Source organism: Chiloscyllium punctatum, chromosome 41 (genome assembly GCF_047496795.1).
Source record: "Chiloscyllium punctatum isolate Juve2018m chromosome 41, sChiPun1.3, whole genome shotgun sequence".
Classification (NCBI taxonomy): domain Eukaryota; kingdom Metazoa; phylum Chordata; class Chondrichthyes; order Orectolobiformes; family Hemiscylliidae; genus Chiloscyllium; species Chiloscyllium punctatum.
Window position 1 is genome coordinate 49,404,995 of NC_092779.1, and position 22,700 is coordinate 49,427,694.

General features: G+C 40.7%; 1 protein-coding gene across 1 annotated transcript in view; it reads right to left on the reverse strand.

Moving 5' to 3' along the window:
• The window catches only part of LOC140465060 (probable thiopurine S-methyltransferase), a 41,346-nt gene extending 23,695 nt beyond the window's left edge, over window positions 1-17,651 (reverse strand). Inside the window, exons 1-2 of the mRNA XM_072560903.1 lie at window positions 17,529-17,651; window positions 2,461-2,599 (exon numbers count right to left, since the gene is read on the reverse strand). Coding sequence (XP_072417004.1) covers window positions 2,461-2,597 — 137 coding nt within the window. The 5' untranslated portion in view covers window positions 2,598-2,599; window positions 17,529-17,651. The remainder of the gene's footprint in view (window positions 1-2,460; window positions 2,600-17,528) is intronic.
• Window positions 17,652-22,700: the final 5,049 nt, after the last annotated feature.

The window sequence follows — 22,700 nt, forward strand, 5'->3', positions numbered from 1 at the left end:
AACCTTGTCCTTCTGCATTTCTCGATTAAAACATTCAAAGACAGCCACCTGGCCAGGCAGTGTGGAAGAGAGAGATGCAACAGCAAGTGAAGTGAAGGAAACACCACTCACTTTCACATTTGCAGCCAGAACCTCAGACACTAGTATCGTGCATACTTTATGGGGAAGCTTAGAAGCAGAATCTGCATGTGATGAGACATGAAGAGCAAGCAATACGTAGTCAGGACAGAAAACAAGTGAAGCACAGAATTAACTATCAGAGTATAGTAGATGCTAGTACATTGAATAAATTTAAAGAGAAGATAGACAGATATTTAATTAGTAACTGGTTGAACGGTTATGGGAAGTGGGCAGAAGAATGGAATTGAGATGGAGATGAGATCAGCTATGAATGGTGGAGCAGTCTGGAGGGCATGAAATGCCCACTCCAACTCCTGCTTCTTATGTTTACAGCAGTTCACTTGCTAGAGGGCAAGATCAGATACAGGTTCCAGAAGAGGACTTTGATGAAGTGGTTAATAGAAGGTTAGTGGTTACATACTGAAATGCTTGATGCATTGGCGTGCCTGTCAGAAACCTGTGCTCAGTGTCAGGAGTGCTGAAGGTTCTGATATATCACGCAGCTTTCATTTGAGTATGGAGCCCCTTGCCAATTTCATAAGAACACCCGCCCATCCATGATGCAGCACTGGGTCTATTTGCTGTCTCACTAGTTCAGTCCACTGCTGTCTAAAGTGTTCAGATAGATGTGCAGGTCATCAAGGCATTCCAGCATTCTGTCTTTCAAAACATTACTAGATTTGTTGAGGTGATGTCTCAGGAGAGTGGCAGTGGCTCAGTGTAGCACTATGGGCCTTTGTAAGACTGACAGCAAATCACTTTCTCAACAGCATCACTCTGCCCAATGCCCTTACAGTTTGCTATGAGCTGGCCACCTCAAATTGTGGCTTGTCATGCTATGCTGGCACCTTCTAGTGCCAGAACCAATCAAGGTTATCTTATAAGGCCATCTGAGTTCTTCCCCATTGAAAGCTAGCAATTTTTCACCAATTATGCTGCAGCCCTGGCAGAGCGCTGCTTAGAAGCATCACAGCAAGCGAAGGCAACAAAACAAACATTAAGGAAATACACAAGATGATTTCTTGACTTTTTTTATGCAATCATGGGTAGTTGAATTTATTAATTTCATTCAGAATTTCTTTTATTTTAGTATTGTGGTCAAGAGAATGCTGCAATGGTTTGTAACAAATAATGTACTAACAGATGAGGTATGAGACTGTTATAGTGACCAGCAATTGTGGCTGTAATCACTCATACAGATGGATGAGTCAATTAACAACAACCTTGCCACAAAAGGAGATGTATTGGTTGCCTCCTCAAATCTTCTCAGATGATGACTGTACACTATGGTGGCAAAGACTGTTCCTTCATTAGGGCAATTTTTTTTTAAAACAGCAGACCATGAATAACCTTCTCCCACATTCTGCCTGGTGTTCCAGGGTTCCTCCAGAACAATCCAAGCAGCAGTGTTGTTAAAGCATCCCAAATCCCTGTCTGTCTGTGTTGCTTGTGCCCAAGTTCCTCAAAAAGGGGATACAAATGACTACAGTGTCTAGGAGCAGGTATTTTCTATAGAATCTTTGCAATCAGGACCAAGTTCTTCATTGCATGCCATAGCACTCCCTATAGTCTTCAACTTTAAATGTACATGCCATTAAATATTTCTCCAAACTCAGCAAGTAGACAATCAGTAAGTAACTTAAAAGTGAGATCTTTAAATTGTATTGGGGAAGTGGTTGGGGTGAGGTGGCGAGTATGTGCTCAGTGCTCTGACTGTGGTTTAGGGATAAAAATATCTAGAGCCCATATACCCAGAGTGGCCGTGCTGATGACAAATCAGTGATCCACACTGCTTTGTTGAAGTTTCATGTTGGCTGCAGACAGCCCAAACAATTTCCAAACATGGGTCTTGTTTGATTACTGTGTGTGATCTGCAGACATCAAACAATAGCTTGCTGATTGTGGGTCAGTGATAAATTAGTTGGCACTGGTGTGATACAGGCTGGCAGGACACTATTGGGGAGGGGTACCGCCTGTGCCAAATTTTCATTGGTCAACTGCATGTTTTAAACATGAGAAATGGACAATGGGCTGCTGAAAATAATCTCCAGCAAACAACCACTTTGTCTGATTAGCATAGTTTTGAAAACTTTGTAAATTATTTGTATTGTATTGCAAAGATTTGTGTTACAACTTTATTGTTATACTCTGCTTTTATATGTTTGGAGCTGATGGTGAACGATTTGATTAGGAAAGGGTTTATTTGGTAACGTGACAGGAAAGGACTGCTCCAATGGTCTTTCATTACGCAAGGAGACTTGATCGACAATATAATACCACAAGGTAACTGAACCACAAGATTGTTTAAGGCTTGGAATAAAATATGAATATAGCACTTACTCATGGACTTCATTAAGGTGAAATCCAATTTGTTGCTTCTCCCAACTTGCAATCCAGTGTTCCAGAGTCAGGTCAGATGGCTTCTTTCTTTCCAAAATGTTGAATGTCTGTCCAACAGCATCTGCTTCTGTAGACATGGCTAGGTTGAAAAAGTGGACATTAGATGTTCACACAAAAAGCAAAATATCAAAAAAAAAGACAGCTTTAACTGCTTCAAGCCAAATGTAATTCTCAACATGTAATTTTTGGGGGGAAATTTGTTCAGAATTTCAAACATCTAAATTTAAACTCGAACTCCTACGGGAGAAAATATGTAATCAAGATAATGGATTGAAGAGCAAATATACAACACACAAACACAATGCAGTAATGTACAGTACTATGGTATCTGTTGTCTGATAACAGAAATTGATATGAGGAATCAGTAATCAGATTGATTGTTTATTTTCATTGGTATGCAAGGAGACCTAGTTTTATCACCTGTGAACTATAAAACTAACTCTTGTGGTTTCCAGACATAGTCTGTGCTTCATCCAAGGCCAGTTCTAACTTGTTAACAGTGTAGCTTCTGCACTCAATTTATCCAGCAAAAATCTATTGACTCAAGATTTAAAACTAAGATTATTAATTGAGCTTGCAATATACAGCTTTTCATGGGAGTTTCACAATCCTACAACTACCGTACTTGAATTAAATGGTGTTTCATAATTTCTCTCCTAAATGACCTGGTTCGGATCTTATCGGAGACTCCGCCAGCACAGAAAATGCAGAATACACTACTTGGAACGTATTGTCAAAGATCCAGTGGAAATTATCCCCATATCATGCTTTTCTTTAAAAGAAAGTCCATAAGCAGTGTTTATGTGAATATGAAGATATCAAGACAGTCCTCGGATCCATGCGAATGAGTGCAACTCCAACAGCATTCAAGAAACTCAACACCTTCCAGGGAAAATGCATGCTACTAGGCTGGCACCCAACCCGCTGGTGCCAGAGCTATCAAGGTCAGCCTGTGAGCCCATCTCAGGTCTACCTCATTGAAAGTTAGCAGCATTCCACCAATTATGCTGCAGCCCCGAGCACATTGCTGCAGAACAGCACCAACAGCAGGCAAAGGCAACATTAAAAACAAACATCAAGGGAATGCAAAAGGATGATTACATTTGCATGCAGTCATGGACAGGTCAATTTATTAATTTCATTCAGAAACTGATGGTGGCTTTTTATTTAGCATTGTGGTCAAGGAGATGGCTGCAATGATTAGTAACAAATGGATGATTAGGTATGAGATTGGTGAATGGGAGAATTGTGACTAATCACAGGTACAGTTGGATGGGTCAATTATCAACAACTTTGCCACAAAGGAGTTTTGTTGGTTGCCGCCTCTATCTTCTCAGATGATCACTTTATAGGTGAAGAGGATTGTTCTTCAAGATAGCAAACCTTGACAGTTGACCATGCAGAAGCTTGTCCAACATTCTGTCTGGTGCTCCTGACACCAGTAGCAGCTGTGTATAACTTTTAAAAGATGCACCTGAACTATTTACCACAACTCCTTCAACAGCACTTTTCAAACTCATGACCTCTACCATCTTGAAAAACCATGGCAGCAGATACATGGGGACACTGCCATCTTTGGGTGTTTCTCCAAGCCACTCACTATCCTGGCTTGTAAACATATCACCATTCCTTCACTTTCAGTGGGTCACATTTCTGGAACCCCATGAACTATTGCAATTTAAGAAGGCAACTCACCAACGGAAATTGGGGATGGACAACACATGCTGGCTAAGCCTGTGGTTCCCACATCCTGTAAACAAATTAAAAAAAACAGAACTACAAATTATATGGAGGAAAACTATTAATGTGGTCTTTTTGGGATGAGTGACCTGTTTTCAGCTCTTGATCTTTGTATAAGCAGGATGACAAATTCTACTAGCGATTGGTAAAAAGAAGGACTGCAGATGCTAGAAACCAGATTCTAGATTAGAGTGGTGCTGGAAAAGCACAGCAGTTCAGTCAGCATCCAACCAGGAAAATCGACGTTTCGGGCAGGAGCCCTTCATCAGGAATAATCCTGATGAAGGGCTTTTGCCCGAAACGTCGATTTTTCCTGCTCCTTGGATGTTGCCTGAACTGCTGTGCTTTTCCAGCACCACTCTACTAGTGATTGGGACAAACATAAACATTTAATGTGTCAATCACAGATTCTACCACAGCATTACTACCTCTAACACAAAACATATGCAGTCAGGCTCTCCTCCAGGATTTCATAGGATCACAGAATTATTATAGCATGTAGCTATTTGGTCCATCTTATCCTGCCAAGATGAACAATGTACCTTGTGCAGTTCCCCAGCACATTCTTCCTTTTCAGATAGTAATCTGATTTTCTCCTTTAATTGAAGCTGCGTCCATCAGATTCTCAGGAAGCACATTCCTGATGTTAAATGTTCATTGGGTGAGACTTTTCTCTTCATGTCTCCATTACTTCTTTGGACAATCATCCTAAATGTGTGCCCAAAAGTCATGAAAACTATATATAAATGTAGGTTTTATGACTAATTAGCTTAATTTCATTTTCTGAGCAATATAAACAGTACACAGGGAATGTCCTCTTGAATGTAGCATATATGGACTTTCATTAGATGAGTTAAGGTTAATAAATTTATGGAATTGTAAGCAAATTATGGACCTGGTTAAGAGGCACCTCACAACAGTGTGTTGGGGCTTTAACTTTTCATCACATTTATTGATGCCTTACTTAGTACAATCAAAGATAATTTATCCAAGTGTGCTGATGACAGAAAATTTGTTGACATAGTATACATCTAATTTAATTAGGAGCTTAAAAGTTCAAAGGCACACTTATAGATTGAGTGGGCAAAACTATAGAAGATGAATTTCAATGCAATTAAGTAAAAGCCAACCATTTTTAGATCAAAACAGGATAGACCGGATTTTTTTTTAATATGGGAAACTTAAGATCTATGGAAACTCCAAGAGATTTAGGTATCTATGGATAGACAGCACTGAAATGTAGAAAGTCAAGTACAAAAGAAAAATCACCAATACCAATGGGATGTCATTTTTACAACTGGAGGTGTACAATATAAACAGAGAGAAAGTTTTGCAATAACCATATAAAGCACAGAACATCAGTTTCTGTTCTGATCAAAATGGTCACAGATATGAAACTCTGATTCTCTCCTCAGACATCACAAGACCTACAGAGTACTTCCAGAATCTTCTGTTTTTAAAGGTTGCCAGCATCTGCAGTATTTTGCTTTTATAGAACAGCAACCTCAACCACTTTGATGTTTATTATTATAATTCAAGAAATGCCTTCTTACAAATACAGAAGTTTGCTTCCTTCCAATTCTATTTCAGGATGTTCATAGGTCTGTAAAGTATTCCAGGGCATATGTAAACCCAGTCCAGTTTTGATTAACATAAGAATTTAAGATATAGAAGTACGTGTATGCCTGAACCCTGATACCAGATTCAAAACATTAACTGTTTGTCTCTCCACAGAAGCTGCCAGACACACTGTTTCAGATTTCTAGCAACTGCAGTATTTTGCTTTCATTCAACTGCACATTGTAAACCAAATGTGGCCTGAAAAATGCCCTGTGCAGTTGCTGTAATATGTCTCTAGTTTTATATTACATCCCCTGCATTAAAAAGGCCAACCATCTGGTTGCCTTCCTGATCATTTGTGATGTCTGAATGCTGGCTTTGTGTGTTTCATCAACAGGGCCACCAAGATCCCTCTGTGCCGCCTCCAATGAAATAATATTCTACTCTTCTACTCTTTCTGCTAAAGTGGGCATCTCATTCTTTTTTCATAGGACAACCTGCCCAATATAGGGATTAGCCTAATCTTTTTTAAACTGCTTCCTTAAATAAAGAGGCAATACTGCACACAGCACTCTAGATCTGGGTTCCAGGTTAGTATGCTGGTACAGTAGGTAATTAAGAAAGCTATGGAAAATTATATTATAAGAATTAAATATAAAAATTGGGATGCAATGCTTGAGTTATATAGGACACTGGTGTGACCACATCTTTTGTGCTATGTACAGTTATGGTCTCCTTATTTAAGGAAGATTGCAGATACATTGGAGGAGGATTGGGGGGTTGGGGGGGGGGGGGGGAGTTTTATATTTGGAATGAATGGGTTGCCTTATGAAGAAAGGTTGGACAGATGGGGTTCGTTTCCGCTGGAGTTTAGAAGAGTGAGGGATGACTCAACTGAGTTATGCAAGATCCTGGATGGTTTTGACAAGGCAGGCTGTGGAAAAGGTCTTTCTTCATGTAGTAGAATCAAAGGCACTGTTTAAAAATTAGGCATCGCCCCTTTAAGGGAATTTCTTTCTCTAAGAAAACTGTGTGACTTTAGAACTCTGTGTCAGAGGTGGGGGCAGTTCACTGAATATTTTTAAAGGCAGAGGTAGATAGATTCCCATTTGCCAATGGGAGCCAAGGTTGGTAATTAGAAAGTGAAATAAAAAAAAACGATCAGATCAACCATGATGTTATTGAACAATGGAACAGATTTGTAGGGCCGAATTTAATCTCCAATGTAAACAAGTCCAGTCTGCTCTTAATTTGAATGTTCGTGTCTCACCAATACCCTGTAGAAATGAAGTATACCATTCCTACTTTTGCATTCAATTCTTCTGAACAGTAATATATTAGCTTCCTTAATTACTTGCAGTACATATATGCTAGTGTTTTGTAGTTCATGCAGTTGCACATCCAGATTCCTCTGCATCTCAGAAATTTGTAATCAAGATTTAGTTTTGCATTTTCCCATAATAGAGCCCTAATTTAAAAACTAGCAACAGAGAAAAGATTTATCTTATGCAGTTATCTGTAAAAATTCAAGTGGCCAAGAACTAAGTAAAAATTAACAACTTTATTTCTTAAAGTATAACAGAGAATAATTAACTAACCACTATGAACAATTTCTTTCTCTAACCTATCTTTTACCTTCTCTTCTATAATATTAATTCAATAAAACTCCCGATTAAGATTTACAAAACAACACTTCTTATCTCAAAACCAAGCAGCTGTAGGTTCGTGTCTTTGGATCTTCCTGTATCTTCTTTTCTTCTTGTTCAGAATTTTTGTGTCACAGATTACTCATTGAAAAGGGAATTTTAAGAGTTTTTTTCCCCCCCAAGCACACTGTTACATGCTAGGACCTGGCAGCTCTCCTCTTAACTGTTCAATTTCCACCTCCCTCGTCTTATACCTCAGAGCATCGGATCATGTGTCACTGGCTTTTAAGATTGTCAATATACTCAATTCAAACTTGGTTGGAAGTTGGTATTTTTTTTCAGGGTATAAATTTAAATTTATTGGCTGAATTTGAATTAGTTTTTGTCTCCAGGCAATAAACTAGAGTTGTTTGACCCAATGTTACATTATTGTCTTATTGAGAAGATTTGGTACTGTGTCTGGTAGTTCTGCTGCTTTTAACTCTTAAAAAAGGTACACCCACATCTTCATAACATTTCCACCCCCCCCTTAAGAAAAAATGAACCATTATAATGAAAGGATGGCCTTTTGTCCCATAACTTTCAGATAACTTTCAACAGATAAGTTCAACTTTACTTCTTCCTATATGTACACACACACACAAGACATTAAATAAAGACAAATCTCATCTAAACACAGTTAAATCTACGATAACACAGCTGTGATTACATTTTTCCAACCAGCAACACTTATGATTTTTAAATTAGAAGTCTGTAACATAAGAATGAGACAGACTATTTCGTTGGAGTCTTATCCTTAAAAAACATTCTAAGAATGCAAGTGGATTCTGATCAGGGTACACAACCCTCTCGGATACATTTTAATGTGCCTGTTGTACAATGTTGTAAGGCCAGTACCAAATTTAATAGTTCATTTTTGATTGTGAAGTAGTTCCTCTGGTAGATGTTGATATTCCTCAAAAAGTAACCAATCGGCAGTTCAATCCCATCCTCATTTTCCTGTAGGAGTACAATCCCAACTCCAATGTCACGAGTATTAATGGCAACTTTAAAAGGTTTTGAAAGACTTGGTGGAGCTAAAACTGGCTTGGTGATTAATATCAATTTTAAATGGTCGAATGCCTCCTGGCATGGTTCTGTTCAAGGAAACTTTGTGTTCTTCTTCAGCAAATCGGGGTTAACTGTGCCACTATACTGCTGAGGTTTGGAACAAACGTCCGATAGAATCTGTTAAGTCCCAAGAATCAAAGCACTTCGAGGCTGATCATGGAAATTCTTCGATAGTCTTCGTCTTTGCATTCTGTGGGGTCAACCTTCCACGACTGATGTTATGTCCCAAGGACGTCACCTCTGCTTTCACGAATTCAGTTTTATCACCAGTTTTGCTTCTAGTTGTCGTTCAAAGAGTTCTGCCAACTGTACCACGTGATCTTTCCAGGACTTAAAGATCACTACATCGTCCAAATAGACTGCACAGTTTGTTAACCCAGCCACAACTCCGTTCACGAGTCTCTGGAATGTGGCGGGTGCATTCTTCACTCAAAGGGCATCACCTTAAACTGATATAGCCTATTTGGGGTTATAAACCAGAATTTGTTTTTGCCATCTCTGATAAACGGTACCAGCCAGTGACCACGCATTAAGTCCAACTTGGTGACGTAACTGGTTTGTCCAACTTTCTCGATAGAGTCTTCCAATCTAGGAATTGAATAAGAGTCAGATTTTGTAACAGCATTGACCTTCCGATAATCCATGCAGAATTGTCCGGTTTGGGAACTAAGACTATTGCGAACTCCACTCGCTCTGGCTTGGTTTGATGGCGTTCTTGTCGAGCATGGCCTCCACCTCCATCTGGACCTGTTTGGCTTTGAGAGGATTAAGCCGAAAGGGGTGTTGTTTTAATCGGAGCAGTATTCCCTATGTCTACTTCATGTACAATAGCATTAGTCCTCCCCATCTGATTCTTGCATATGTCCTTATACTATAGTAACAAATCTTTCAACTCTGTACTATGCTCCTGAGACAGATATCTTACTAGTGTATCCTACTCCTAGAGGACGACTTCATTTTTAAATCTATTTTGAAGCACCTCAAAATATCATCTGGGATTTGATTCCTTACTCTGTGGGGCAATAACAAACACCTGTTTCTCCAGTTCTTTTTCTCTAGTGTAATACGGTTTCAACAGGTTCACATGACATCCCCATTACCCTATTTTTTCTCCCCCATCTGACATCTTTACTAGATAGTTCATCTGACTCAACTTTTTCCTCAATTTGATAGGGATCACGAAACCTGCTTTGAAATGATCCCCTTTCACTGGAAACAGTACTAACACGTTATTGGGAAAAATGTCCAAGTCTTAGCGTTTTTAATCTGTCACCTGCTTCATTCTACACTGTGCCCTCTTTGGGTACTGCTTAGCTAGTTTACCTACTTGGTTTAATCTCTCAGTCACCTCCGATAGATGATCTACTTGTGAGATCTCAGACTTTAGTCCTATCAACTTTTCTTTAATTAATTTCAAAGGACCTCTCACTTCATGATCAAATATTAACTCAAAAAGGGAGTGAACTAAGTAGATTTGTTTGAGGCATCTTTAATGCCAAACAATATGAATGGGATACCTTTATCTCAATCATTCGGGTAACCCTGACAGTATGTTTTCAACATGGTCTTCAAGGTCTGATGCCCCCTTTCTAAAGCTCCCTGGATTCAGGATGATGCACACTCGACTTAAAGTGCTGCATACCTAAGCTATCCATAACCTCAAACAGCCTAGCAGTAAAATTTGACCCTTGGTCCAACTGAACCGTGTTAAGAAAGCTATTGACTCCTCTACTACCCTTTTTGCCTTGATGCTCTGTAATGGAATTGCTTGTGGAAATCTGGAAGACACATCCATTATGGTTAACAAGCACTAGTTCCCACCTTTAGTTCTCGGAGGGGACCTACCCAATAATATGAAAAGGTTCTTCAAATGTGGGAATTGGCAACAAAGATGCAGATCTTATTACCATCTGTGGCTTACCTACCATTTGGCATGTACGTCACTTACGGCAAACATTAACCACATCATTGTGTATTCCAGCTCAACAAAAATGTTTCTATACTTCAGCCTGAGTCTTTTGTAACCCTCGGTGACCTCCTACAGGTAGTTCACATGCTATCCATAACACTTCCTGTGTATGCTACTGGCAACACAATCTGGTGCACTTCAATCCATTCTCCTCTGCACTAACCTGTCGTGGTCTCCATTCCCATCTGAGTATTCTATCTTTCAGATAATAACACTCTGGAATATTCTCTGCCTCTTTCTCAGAGTATGCATCCACATATATCTCGTTTAATCGCCTTGTCTTGCTGTTGCAAGTCTCTTAGCCTTTCAGGACCAAACGCTTCTGTCTGATCCATTACCAGTTCATGTTTTTCCTGCACCATTGCATCAAACAGGGTATCTGCTAACTGAATCTCAACACCTTCATCTTTCTCTTTACTTTTCACTTCATGCTGTGACCTATGAGAGTGGGATCTGGTTACCACACAGTCCGGGAAAATACCAGGGTATTTCTGTTTTAACTCCTCAGTTGCTTGGTCTTCTCCACAACAGGAGATGTCACTCCCACCTGGGATGCTGTCAAATCATTCCCAAGAAACTGAATTCCTGGAACTGACACTCTTAACCACTCCCACTGTTACTTCCCCAGTCCTAAAGTTGGCAACCTGCCTCAGGCAACCATAGGGGAACGCTAAATTTCTGTCCATCTATCCCACAAATAACCACACTCGGGTAACAGATCAGAAAGAGTGCATATTCGCTCATCCCTTACTATCAGTGACTTGTCAGATGCTGTATCTCTCAAAAATTATAACTTCTTGTCCTTCTCCCTCTGTTCTTTCTGAGTAAACTTTACCCACTGAGGACAATTCTTTGTAGAGATCAGGTACTAACTCCATACTCAGCCCCTGCCTGGGCTCTCCTGCAGCTCCTGAGCTCTTTTTGGGGTCTCCTTTACTACCTTCACTAATGGCACTGGCTTAGCTTCTTTTACCACATTCTTTCCCGTAGTGCCTTTCTTTAACGACCAGCGCTGTGTCTTTACACGTCCCACTTTACCACAGTAGAAACACCTCATGCCTTTCACCTCCTTTCCACTCTCTTGGCCTTGTTTTTATCCTGTTGTAAATTCTTACCAGTGCTCTCTACTCTTGGTTTAGTAGTGTAGGAGCTCCCCTTCTCCCAACTTCTATCCCTCACAGGTTGAAATTCTGGCCGGAAGCTTGTTGTTGTGGTTCTGTTCGCCGAGCTGGGAATTTGTCTTGCAAACGTTTCGTCCCCTGTCTAGGTGACATCCTCAGTGCTTTGGAGCCTCCTGTGAAGCGCTTCTGTGCTGTTTCCTCTGGCATTTATAGTGGCCTGTCTCTGTCGCTTCCGGTTGTCAGTTCGAGCTGTCCGCTGTAGTGGCCGGTATATTGGGTCCAGGTCGATGTGTTTGTTGATAGAGTCTGTGGATGAGTGCCATGCCTCTAGGAATTCCCTGGCTGTTCTCTGTTTGGCTTGCCCTATAATGGTAGTGTTGTCCCAGTCAAATTCATGTTGCTTGTCGTCGGTGTGTGTGGCTACTAAGGAGAGCTGGTCGTGTTGTTTTGTGGCTCGTTGGTGTTCATGGATGCAGATCGTTAGCTGTCTTCCTGTTTGTCCGATGTAGTGTTTTGTGCAGTCCTTGCATGGGATTTTGTACACTACATTGGTTTTGCTCACGTTGGGTATCGGGTCCTTTGTTCTGGTGAGTTGTTGTCTGAGCGTGGCTGTTGGTTTGTGTGCTGTTATGAGTCCGAGTGGTCGCAGTAGTCTCGCTGTCAGTTCAGAAATGTTCCTGATGTACGGTAGTGTGGCTAGTCCTTTGGGTTGCGGCATGTCCTCGTTCCGTTGTCTCTCCCTTAGGCATCTGTTGATGAAATTGCGAGGGTATCCGTTTTTGGCGAATACTTTGTATAGGTGTTCCTCTTCCTCTTTTTGTAGTTCTGGTGTGCTGCAGTGTGTTGTGGCCCTTTTGAATAGTGTCCTGATGCAACTTTGTTTGTGTGTGTTGGGGTGGTTGATTTCATAGTTTAGGACTTGGTTTGTGTGTGTGGCTTTCCTGTAAACCTTTGTGGTGAATTCTCCGTTCGGTGTTCTCTGTACCATCACGTCTAGGAATGGGAGTTGGTTGGCCTTTTCTTCCTCTCTAGTGAATCGGATTCCTGTGAGTGTGGCGTTGATGATCTGGTGTGCGTTCTCTATTTCTGTGTTTTTAATTATGACAAAAGGTGTCATCTACGTATATGACCCAGAGTTTGGGTTGAAGTTGTGGTAAGACTGTTTGTTCTAACCTTTGCATTACTGCTTCTGCTATGAGTCCAGAGATCGGTGAGCCCATGGGTGTTCCGTTGATTTGTTCGTATAATTGGTTATTGAATGTGAAGTGTGTTGTGAGGCACAAGTCCAGTAGTTTAAGTATGCCGTCTTTGTTGATAGGTTCAAAGTCCTGTTGTCTGTTATGTCTGTCCAGCAGGTTGGCTATTGTTTTGTCGATGGAGGTGAACAGTGCCGCAACATCGAATGAGACCATAGTTTCTTCCTTGTCTATGTGTATATTTCTGATGATGTCCAAGAATTCCTGTGTCGATTGTATAGATTGTCTGGATCCGCTGATCAGGTGTTTCAGTTTCTGCTGTAGTTCTTTGGCCAGTTTGTGTGATGGTGTCCCTGGTAGTGATACTATGGGTCTGAGTGGGATGTCTGGTTTGTGCACTTTGGGTAGTCCATAGAATCTGGGGGTGTTGTTGCTTTCAGGTTTCATTCTTTGTAGGTTAGACCTGGTTATCTGTCCGTTTTTTTGTAGATTCCTCAGTGTGTTGTTTATCCTGTTGGTGAGCTGTGGGGTGGGGTCAAACTCCCTCTTTTGGTAGGTGTTGGTATCTGCAAGTAGTTGTTGTGCTTTTTGCATGTACTCTGCTTTGTCCAGGATGACCGTCATTCTGCCTTTGTCTGCTGGTAGTATAATGATGTTCTTATCGTTTCTTAGTGATTTTAGTGCTTCCCTCTCCTTGGTGTTGAGGTTATGTGTTTGTTTTTTTCTTGTTATCAGCGGTACGATACTTTGTCTCACTGTTTGTTGTGTCTCTTCTGTCAGTCCATTGTTCCTGAGTGTGCATTCTAGTGCTGCTAGGAAGTCTGCTGTCTTGGCGTCCCTGTGATTATAGTTGAGTCCCTTGGCCAGTATTGTTCTTTCTCATGCACCAGCATGAACTCATCTGCTAATTCTGTAGCCCTTCTCACTTCCGGAACCTTCTGTTCTTCCATGTAAATTCTTATCTCTGAAACTGGGTTTTTAAACTCCTCTAGCAGAATAATCTCAGAGTCTCATTAGGTCATTGTCTATCTCTAAGGCCTGCACCCATCAATCAAAGTGACTATGTTTAATTCTTTCGAACTCAACAAGTCTGACCTGGTTCCTTCTTTGTGTTTATATGCTTCTGATACCAATTCAGAAGCATTTAAAATAGCTCCTTAACCTCTTCATAATCTCTCGACACCTCAGCTGACAATGCGGCAAATACTTCACTAGCTCTGCTTACCAATTTAGTCTAAACTAGCATTGCCCATACATCCTCAGACCACTCCATTTGCCTAGCCAATTTTTCAAAGGAAAGCTACAAAGCTCATCAAAATGTGGCAGAGTTTTGACATATTTGTATATATTACTACCTTCTCTTTAAATCCCCATCCTGTTAACTTGATTTTGCTGACTAACTTGCAACTTTCCAAGTTCAAATTCTCGCTCGCTCTTTCTCCCTTTCTTCTCTCTTTGCTCAGCCAAGAACCTTCTCTCTCTTTTACTTTCTTCTAACTCCATTTTCCTCAATTGTAATTTAAGTTTTACTTCCTCTACTGCACTTATCTGTTTCTCTGACACATCCAAGTGTTTGAGTAATCCCTTTACAATTTCAGGTTTATTTTTGTCCTTGGTTATTTGCTAATTCTAAAAGTATGGCCTCTTCCTTTCCTTCTAAACTTTCTTGGCAAATTGAGAATCAAGTTCAAATCCCAGAACCTCTTTTGCAATTTTAAGAGCCATTTCTCTCACTTTTAATTTAATCAACCCCACGCCACCAAAATTAAACAACTGTTTCACTTGCATTTCATTTAAAGATCTAGGACACTAACCTGCAAGTGTTTAAATCAACTGGGATTTTTCATACCCCCAAATCTATCTATCTATCTATCCCAGTTCAAATCACAGACCCAAACCCCAAACTGTTACAACACTGGGTAAACCCTTCTGCTTAATTTAAAACCAGCAACACAAAAGATGTATCCTGTGCAGTAATCTGTAAATATTCTTTACATAGGCCAAGAACTAAGTAAAAATTAGCAACTTTATAACAGAATAATTAACTAACCACTATATACAACTCCTTCCGCTAACCTATCTTTTACCTTCCCTTCTATAAATAAGAGTTCAATAAAACTCCCAATTAAGATTTGAAAGTTGCCACTCAGGTAGATAGAGCTTGTAAGAAGGCCTATGGTGTATTAGCATTCATTAGCAGAGGGATTGAATTCAAGAGTCGTGAGGTGATGTTGCAGCTGTACAGGAACTTGGTAAGGCCACATTTGGAGTACTGTGTGCAGTTCTGGTCACCTCACTTTAGGAAAGATGTGGAAGCTTTGGAGAGGGTGCAGAGGACATTTACCAGGATGTTGCCTGGAATGGAGAATAGGTCGCACGAGGACAGGTTGAGAGTGCTAGGCCTTTTCTCATTGGAACGGCGAAGGATGAGGGGTGACTTGATAGAGGTTTATAAGATGATCAGGGGAATAGATAGAGTAGACAGTCAGAGACTTTTTCCCCGGGTACAGAGTGTTACAAGGGGACATAAATTTAAGGTGAAAGGTAGAAGGTATAGGGGGGATGTCAGGGGTAGGTTCTTTACCCAGAGAGTGGTGGGGGCATGGAATGCACTGCCTATGGGAGTGGCAGAGTCAGAATCATTGGTGACCTTTAAGCGGCAATTGGATAGGTACATGGATAGGTGCTTAAGCTAGGACAAACGTTTGGCACAACATCGTGGGCCGAAGGGCCTGTTCTGTGCTGTATTGTTCTAAGAGTTTTTTTCAAGCAGTCTGTTACATGCTGGAACTTGGCAGTTCTCCTCTTAACTATTCAACTTCCCCCTGGTCTTATACCCCAGGGCATCAGATTGTCTCACTGGCTTTTAAGATCGTCAATATACTCAATTCAAACTTGATTGGAAATTGGTATTTTTTCAGGGTATAATTTAAACTGATTGGCCGAATTTGAATTGGTTTGTGTCTCCAGACAACAATCTAATTGAGTTGTTTGACTCAGTGTTACATTGTTGCCTTATTGAGAACACTTGGTGCTGTGTCCGGTAGTTCTGCTGCTTTTAACTCTCCTAAAAAAGGTACACGCACATCTTCATAACAGTAGTCTCAAGTTGTTATCAAACTTACTAATTTAATGTTTGTATCATCAGGAAACTTAGTATCTTTGTGCCTTTATTCAAGTCATTTACATATTCCCTGTGGCACACCACTGAGTACATCATGCTGACCAGAAAATTACCAATTGATATCTACTCTGCTTCCTGTTATCTAGTGATTCTTCTATCCATGCCAATATGCTACCCCCTATACCATGAGCTTTTATTTTCTGTCATACCCTTTGATGTGGCACTAGATCAAATGCCTCTGGAAACCTAAGTACAGTACACCAGTTCACATTTGTCTGCAGCACATCGTACTCCAAAAGAACTCCAATAGATTGGTTGAATATAATTTCGCGTTCACAAAACCATGTTGATTCTGTTTGATTATCTTGAACTTTAAGTGCTTTGCCACAATATCTTTAATAATAATTTCTCACATCTTTCCTACGTTAAGCTAACTGGCCCGTTGTTTCCTACCAGCTGTCTCCTTCCCTCTTCAAATAAAGGAATTACGTTTTGTATCATCCAACCAAACTGAACCGTACCAGAATCTAGGGAATTTTGGAAAATTAAAAAAAACAGTACAACAGTATCTGAATAGCCAGCGCCTTTAAGATCCTGGGGTAAAGTCTAACAGAACTCAGGGCTTGGCAGCTGCAGCCCCAACAATTTATTCAATACCACTGTGGTGAGAGCGACTTTCCTGAACTCCTTCCTCTTCCATTTTAAAAAAAATTTACAGCTATTTGTGGGACTTTATTTATACCCTTTATAGTGAAGACCGATGCAAAGTACCAGTTCAAATGATATGCCATCTCCTTATTTTCCATTATTTTTCCAGTTTAGGAAAAAAATATTTACACAGTTATTTGTGGACTTAATTGGACAGCCCCTTCAAAACAGCGGTGTAGGGTTTTAATTCTTAACCGTTCCCTTGGAACAGTCGAGAGAAAAAAGTCCCAACCTCTCTCCAACTAGTTTAGCGCAACCCAACATGAGACTGTGATTGCCCCCATTCCTTGAAAAAGAAGGTCAACAGCCTATAACGTGGCGGAGCATTGATGTTTCTATTTTCAATACTTTCTTGTGCCTCAACCCTGTCGCAATGGGCGATTCACTTTGCCTTCTGTGGAAAACGAGCTAGTCAATTGAACGGAACGTCGCCAAGCGAGTGAGGCGAAGCGATCGTACCGTTTAAAACCAATGTTACACCAATTTCTACGCGAGGACGACGATGGCTCAAGGGCTGCATTTCCCCGAAGAACAAAATAAAAAGCTAGATCGCCAAATCAGTGGATAACAGGAAAGTTAACCAGACACCCGAATACGCGTCGTTGGACCAGAAATGATAAGTCCAGTCGCGAACGTTCAAAACTTAGGCAGGCACCGGTCACTCGCTGCCCAGTCCAGTGCAAAGTGGAAGCTTGCAACCTGTCAGCAAGTGGCAACATTAGTTTTTTCTAAAATTACTAATTTAAATTATTAATAAAATATTCCTTTCTAAATACAACAAACGGCTGTCCATATATTTTCTCCAACACCGATATTTTAGAAAGAATTAACTACCTGGTCTCCTGGAAGGCTGTCAGTTACGTGCTATTTAATTCTGCCAAGTCCAAAGATTTATGTAATTTGAACTCAACAACATCAGTAGTAAAACACACCACGTCTCACATTTCCGGCTTCCGATAACCGATACTTTCGAAGTGCCGTGAGCACCCTCTAGATTGGAGGAGTCCAGTCCCATCAAGATGTTGCAAACTTAACTGTCCAATGAAAACCCCAGAAATCGACCCTGCTTTTTTTTTGTGAGCAGAGGTCCGCTCGCAGGAGGCAGGGATGCTGCTGCTGGTTATTCAGAGTCTACGTTGGGAAAGGACATGAATAGTCTTCTGTCGATGGTCACACTAGCTTTCGAAGCGTCGCCCCTTCACCATGTGGTTGCCAACAGCTAGTGCTTCCAGTTGAACCTGTTGGTCTATAACCTGGTGTTGTGTAATTTTTAACTTTGTATACCCCAGTCCAACGCAGGCACCTCCGAATCAACCTTCGCATACACCAAATCATCCGCCGACATTCCGCCGAGGGAGAAGGTGCAAGCTGGAGAACTGGTGTCAGGACCTCAGGACAGGGCTGCAGGGTCCAGGAGAGGGGACTTACTGGGTTCTAGGAGGGAGGCATTATTGAGTCTGGGGTAGGAGAGAAGGGTTACTTTGTTGAGAACGGGGGTCTTATCAGGTCTGGGAGGGATCGGAGTTTGTGGAAGTGTAAGGAGTCGGGGAAGGTGTATTTGGGGGTTAGTTGGGTAAATTGGGGCTCAGGTTAATAGTTAGAGTCATAGAGATGTACAGCATGGAAACAGACCCTTCGGTCCAACCTGTCCATGCCGACCAGACATCCCAACTCAATCTAGTCCCACCTGCCAGCACCCAGCCCATATCCCTCCAAACCCTTCCTATTCATATATCCATCCAAATGCCTCTTAAATGTTGCAATTGTACCAGCCTCCACCACATCCTCTGGCAGCTCATTCCATACATGTACCACCCTCTGCGTGAAAAAAAGTTGCCCCTTAGGTCTCTTTTATATCTTTCCCCTCTCACCCTAAACCTATGCCCTCTAGTTCTGGGCTCCCCGATCCCAGAGAAAAGACTTTGTCTATTTATCCTACAAATGCCCCTCATAATTTTGTAAATCTCTATAAACCTCAACCTCCGATGCTCCAGGGAAAACAGCCCCAGCCTGTTCAGCCTTTCCCTATAGCTCAAATTCACCAACCCTGGCAACATCCTTGTAAATCTTTTCTGAATCCTTTCAAGTTTCACAACATCTTTCCGATAGGAAGGAGACCAGAATTGCATGCAATATTCCAACAGTGGCCTAACCAATGTCCTGTCCAGCCGCAACATGACCTCCCAACTCCTGTACTCAATACTCTGACCAATAAAGGAAAGCATACCAAACGCCTTCTTCACTATCCTATCTACCTGCGACTCCACTTTCAAGGAGCAATGAACCTGCACTCCAAGGTCTCTTTGTTCAGCAACACTCCGTAGGACCTTATCATTAAGTGTATAAGTCCTGCTAAGATTTGCTTTTCGAAAATGCAGCACCTCGCATTTATCTAAATTAAACTCCATCTGCCACTTCTCAACCCTCCAGCTAACCCACATGACACCCTTCCCATCTGGATTTCTAACTTCACACTTACACATTTCACAGGAGCTGCCAAAGTGGCTGCCGGTGCTGCTGGGCATTTAAAACATAAGATAGAGCTACTACTGTCATGAAAGTTAAAAATCGCACAACACCAGGTTCTAGTCCGATAGGTTTATTTGGAAGCACCCGCTTTCAGAGTGTTGGACTATAACATGGTGTTGTACGATTTTTTACTTTACACCCCAGTCCAACACCAGCATCTCCAAATTATGACTGTCATGAAAATGTGAGTGTGGCTTGCCGTCTGTTGACTATCCTGCAGTACAAGGACACAGTTGGATTTAAAGTATGTTCCTCATGACTGGAATCATCTGTCAGAAGTGTGCAACTATTTCTTTAGAGAGAAAAAGAAGCACTGAGAGGCCATCTGACTGTGATTGCCAAACTTGGAAAATCTGACCTAATATTTTTCTCTCAGCTAACATCACTAAAGCAAAATGTCTAGTCATTTCCTCATTGCTGTTTGTGTCCAGTTTTAATTCCCTATGTTACTAAAGTTAGTGCATTTGTTTTCATGCCAGAAATTACAGTCAAATCAGGCACAAGTAACCTTTTTGTTTAAAGTAGACGTTGATATCCCAGATACTGAGAGAATACAATCACAATAGTCTACTGTCTTGAACAAATAAATGAATCTTTACTATACAAGATTAGAAAAGCAAGAACAAACTATGACGTATATATATCTAAGCTGTACTCTAACACTTAGAAGTAACAAGGTAAATCTGATTTAACAGATATATGGTGGTCAAACACTCCACAAACTGCACTTTAAATAGTTAATACAGACAAGACAGATTCTACTCAGACATGAGTGATATTGTAGATAAACAAACTGCATTAAAAATCTATTTCCTTTCAAGGATTCAAAAGATCTACTTTTGAAGATTTTGTTTAGAGTCCACTCAAAATCTCTCTAACTCACATTGCTTCAACAATGTGGGTCATAGTTTTAAGCTGGTTGGAGGAAAGTATAGAGGGGATGTCAGAGGCAGGTTCTTTACACAGAGGGTTGTGAGAGCATGGAATGTGTTGCCAGCAGCAGTTGTGGAAGCGAGGTCATTGGGGACATTTAAGAGACTACTGGACATGCATATGGTCACATAAATTTGAGAGTGCATACATGAGGATCAGTGGTCAGCACAACATCGTGAGCTGAAGGGCCTGTTCTGTGCTGTACTGTTCTATGTTCTTCTAACTCCTTGCATCTTGCTGTTTTTCTATCTATCCTCCTGAGAATAAATTCCCAGCATTCCTGATGCTGCTTATTAGTGGCACAATTTCAACTTTTATCTAACAGTGAGCTGAATTTCTCTGAACGCCAATCTTTCCTAGCTGTATCAAGAAAAGTTTACTTGTGGACTCCCTGCACTCTACTCTGAGCTGCACTGAGCTATCAATAGCGCCCATGGGCTTTTCATGCCCTGATTGCCTACTGTGCTAACAACAGCACTTGTGATTCCTGAAACCACTTTTCTGCTTCAGCACTCTGATCTTCAAACTATAACTCTGAGCTCTGAACTGCATCTAACTTCTCTCTTAGTGAATACAAATATATTCAACTCCATGACAGCATGGACTGCCCTGAGCTATCCTTATATGATCTTGTGGCTAAGTATCCCTCAATTGCAATTTTGACTTTGATCTGATGAAGCAAATGGGTTTACAGCCTTTCAGAATTCAGTGAAAGCTTTTAATCCTACATGTCAGCTCAGCAAACCCAACTGTTGTTTTTATTCTAACCTTTCCAGGTATTATGTCTTAAAGCAATGTGGCTCCAAAATTTTAAATACACTAGGCTCCAAGATGCATGAGACCCTTTTGTCACTTTTTTTTACTGTAAGACATTAATTACTAAAAACTAAAATACATGAACAATGTAATAGAGATTCACACTGCACTTGTAAAACACCCCCTCTGGCTGGAGTGCAAGAACTTATCACCAAGAACCTAAATTCAGCAAGGGAGGGAAGAGAATGGAATGAGAGGGGAAGAAAGAGAGGAAAACTGCAAGAGTCACCAAGAGGTGGGGAGATTTTGGGGAAAATAGCGCCTCTGAGGGAGTGAAAGCGACTGCAGCAGGCAGCCAGGGAGAGAGAAACAATGGCGATCATTTCAGAAGCAAGCAACTGTGGGAGTCACTGAAGGAAATCCTGCAGGGGTCATTGAGGGAGAGTGAAACTGCAGGAATTGAAAAGTGGAGCTGTTCAGCAATGGGGGCTAGTAGATTGGGAAGTGAAGAATGCGCCTGACAACTAAACCTTTTAAAGCATAAATTCTCTTAAATTGTCTTGGTGAATTGACATCCTGTTTTAATTCCTAAAAATCATTATTATTTATTTGTTGGATCATCCGTTATTGTAATTAACAATGGAACAGCGCTCTTGGTATTTACCCATTTTACAATGATGGGTTGTCTACCTCTGGAAAAAAAATTTCTATGCCTGAGGAATTTTTATTTTTGTATCCTCTCTTATGAGCATAAGAACGAGGAGCAAAAGTAGAAAATTTAGCTCAAGTCTGTTCCGCTATTCAGCATGATCATGGCTCAACTCTTGGCCTCAACTCCACTTTCTTGTCCACTTCTCCACAACCCTTCAACCTGTTAGTAATGAAAAATCCCTGCCCTCCTTAAATTTTCTCAATGTCCCAGTATCCTCCACATTCTGTGGTAGTGAATTCCATGGATTTACAATCTATTGAGAGGAATAATTTTTCACCTATTTTAAATCTGCTATCTTATACCCTAAAACTGTGGCCTCTCAATGTAGAGTGCCCCACGAGGAATCAACCTATGTTTGGTCGGTTCTGTTGTAACGAGTGTTTCTTCAAAGTAAATTGGGTTTAATGTGATTGAAAATTTTAGACCGTTATTTGTAAAATGCAAACTTTCTTTACCTGTATTAGCTATAATGTGTTTCTGATCCCATTAGTTTAAAAGGCGTTGCTATTGTGTGATTTTCTTATAACATGAGATCACACGAGAACGGAACTATTGTGTTATATCAGAACCAACTATACTTATCAACACCCTTTAGTATCTTATATACATACCTCAATTATATCTCCTCTCATTCCTCGAAATAACAAGTATTGGTCTAAACTACTCAATCTCTATTCATAAGACAAACCTCTCATTTCTAGAATCAGTTTTGTGAACTTTCTCTAAGCTGCTTCCAATGCATCCACATTCTTCAAGTAAGAGGACCGGAACTGTTTACACTACTCCAAGTGTCGCCTCACTAATGTCTTTCAGCTTGCAACAATACTTCCTGACTTTTATACTCTATTCCTTTAGCAATTAATATTTGAATTCCATTTGCTGAATTTTTCATGAATGCAGTAAGATTGTAATACAAGTGTGAGGAAAACGCATTACCTGTGGCCTCACCAGTCAGTGGGATGTATCCTTGAAAAACAGTCCTTATTATGTATAGAAGTATGCAATTATTTTGAAGGAATCTTTTGTTTCTTGTGCTAATTTAAATATTGTGGTATCCAGGAAGGTAATACTTCTGC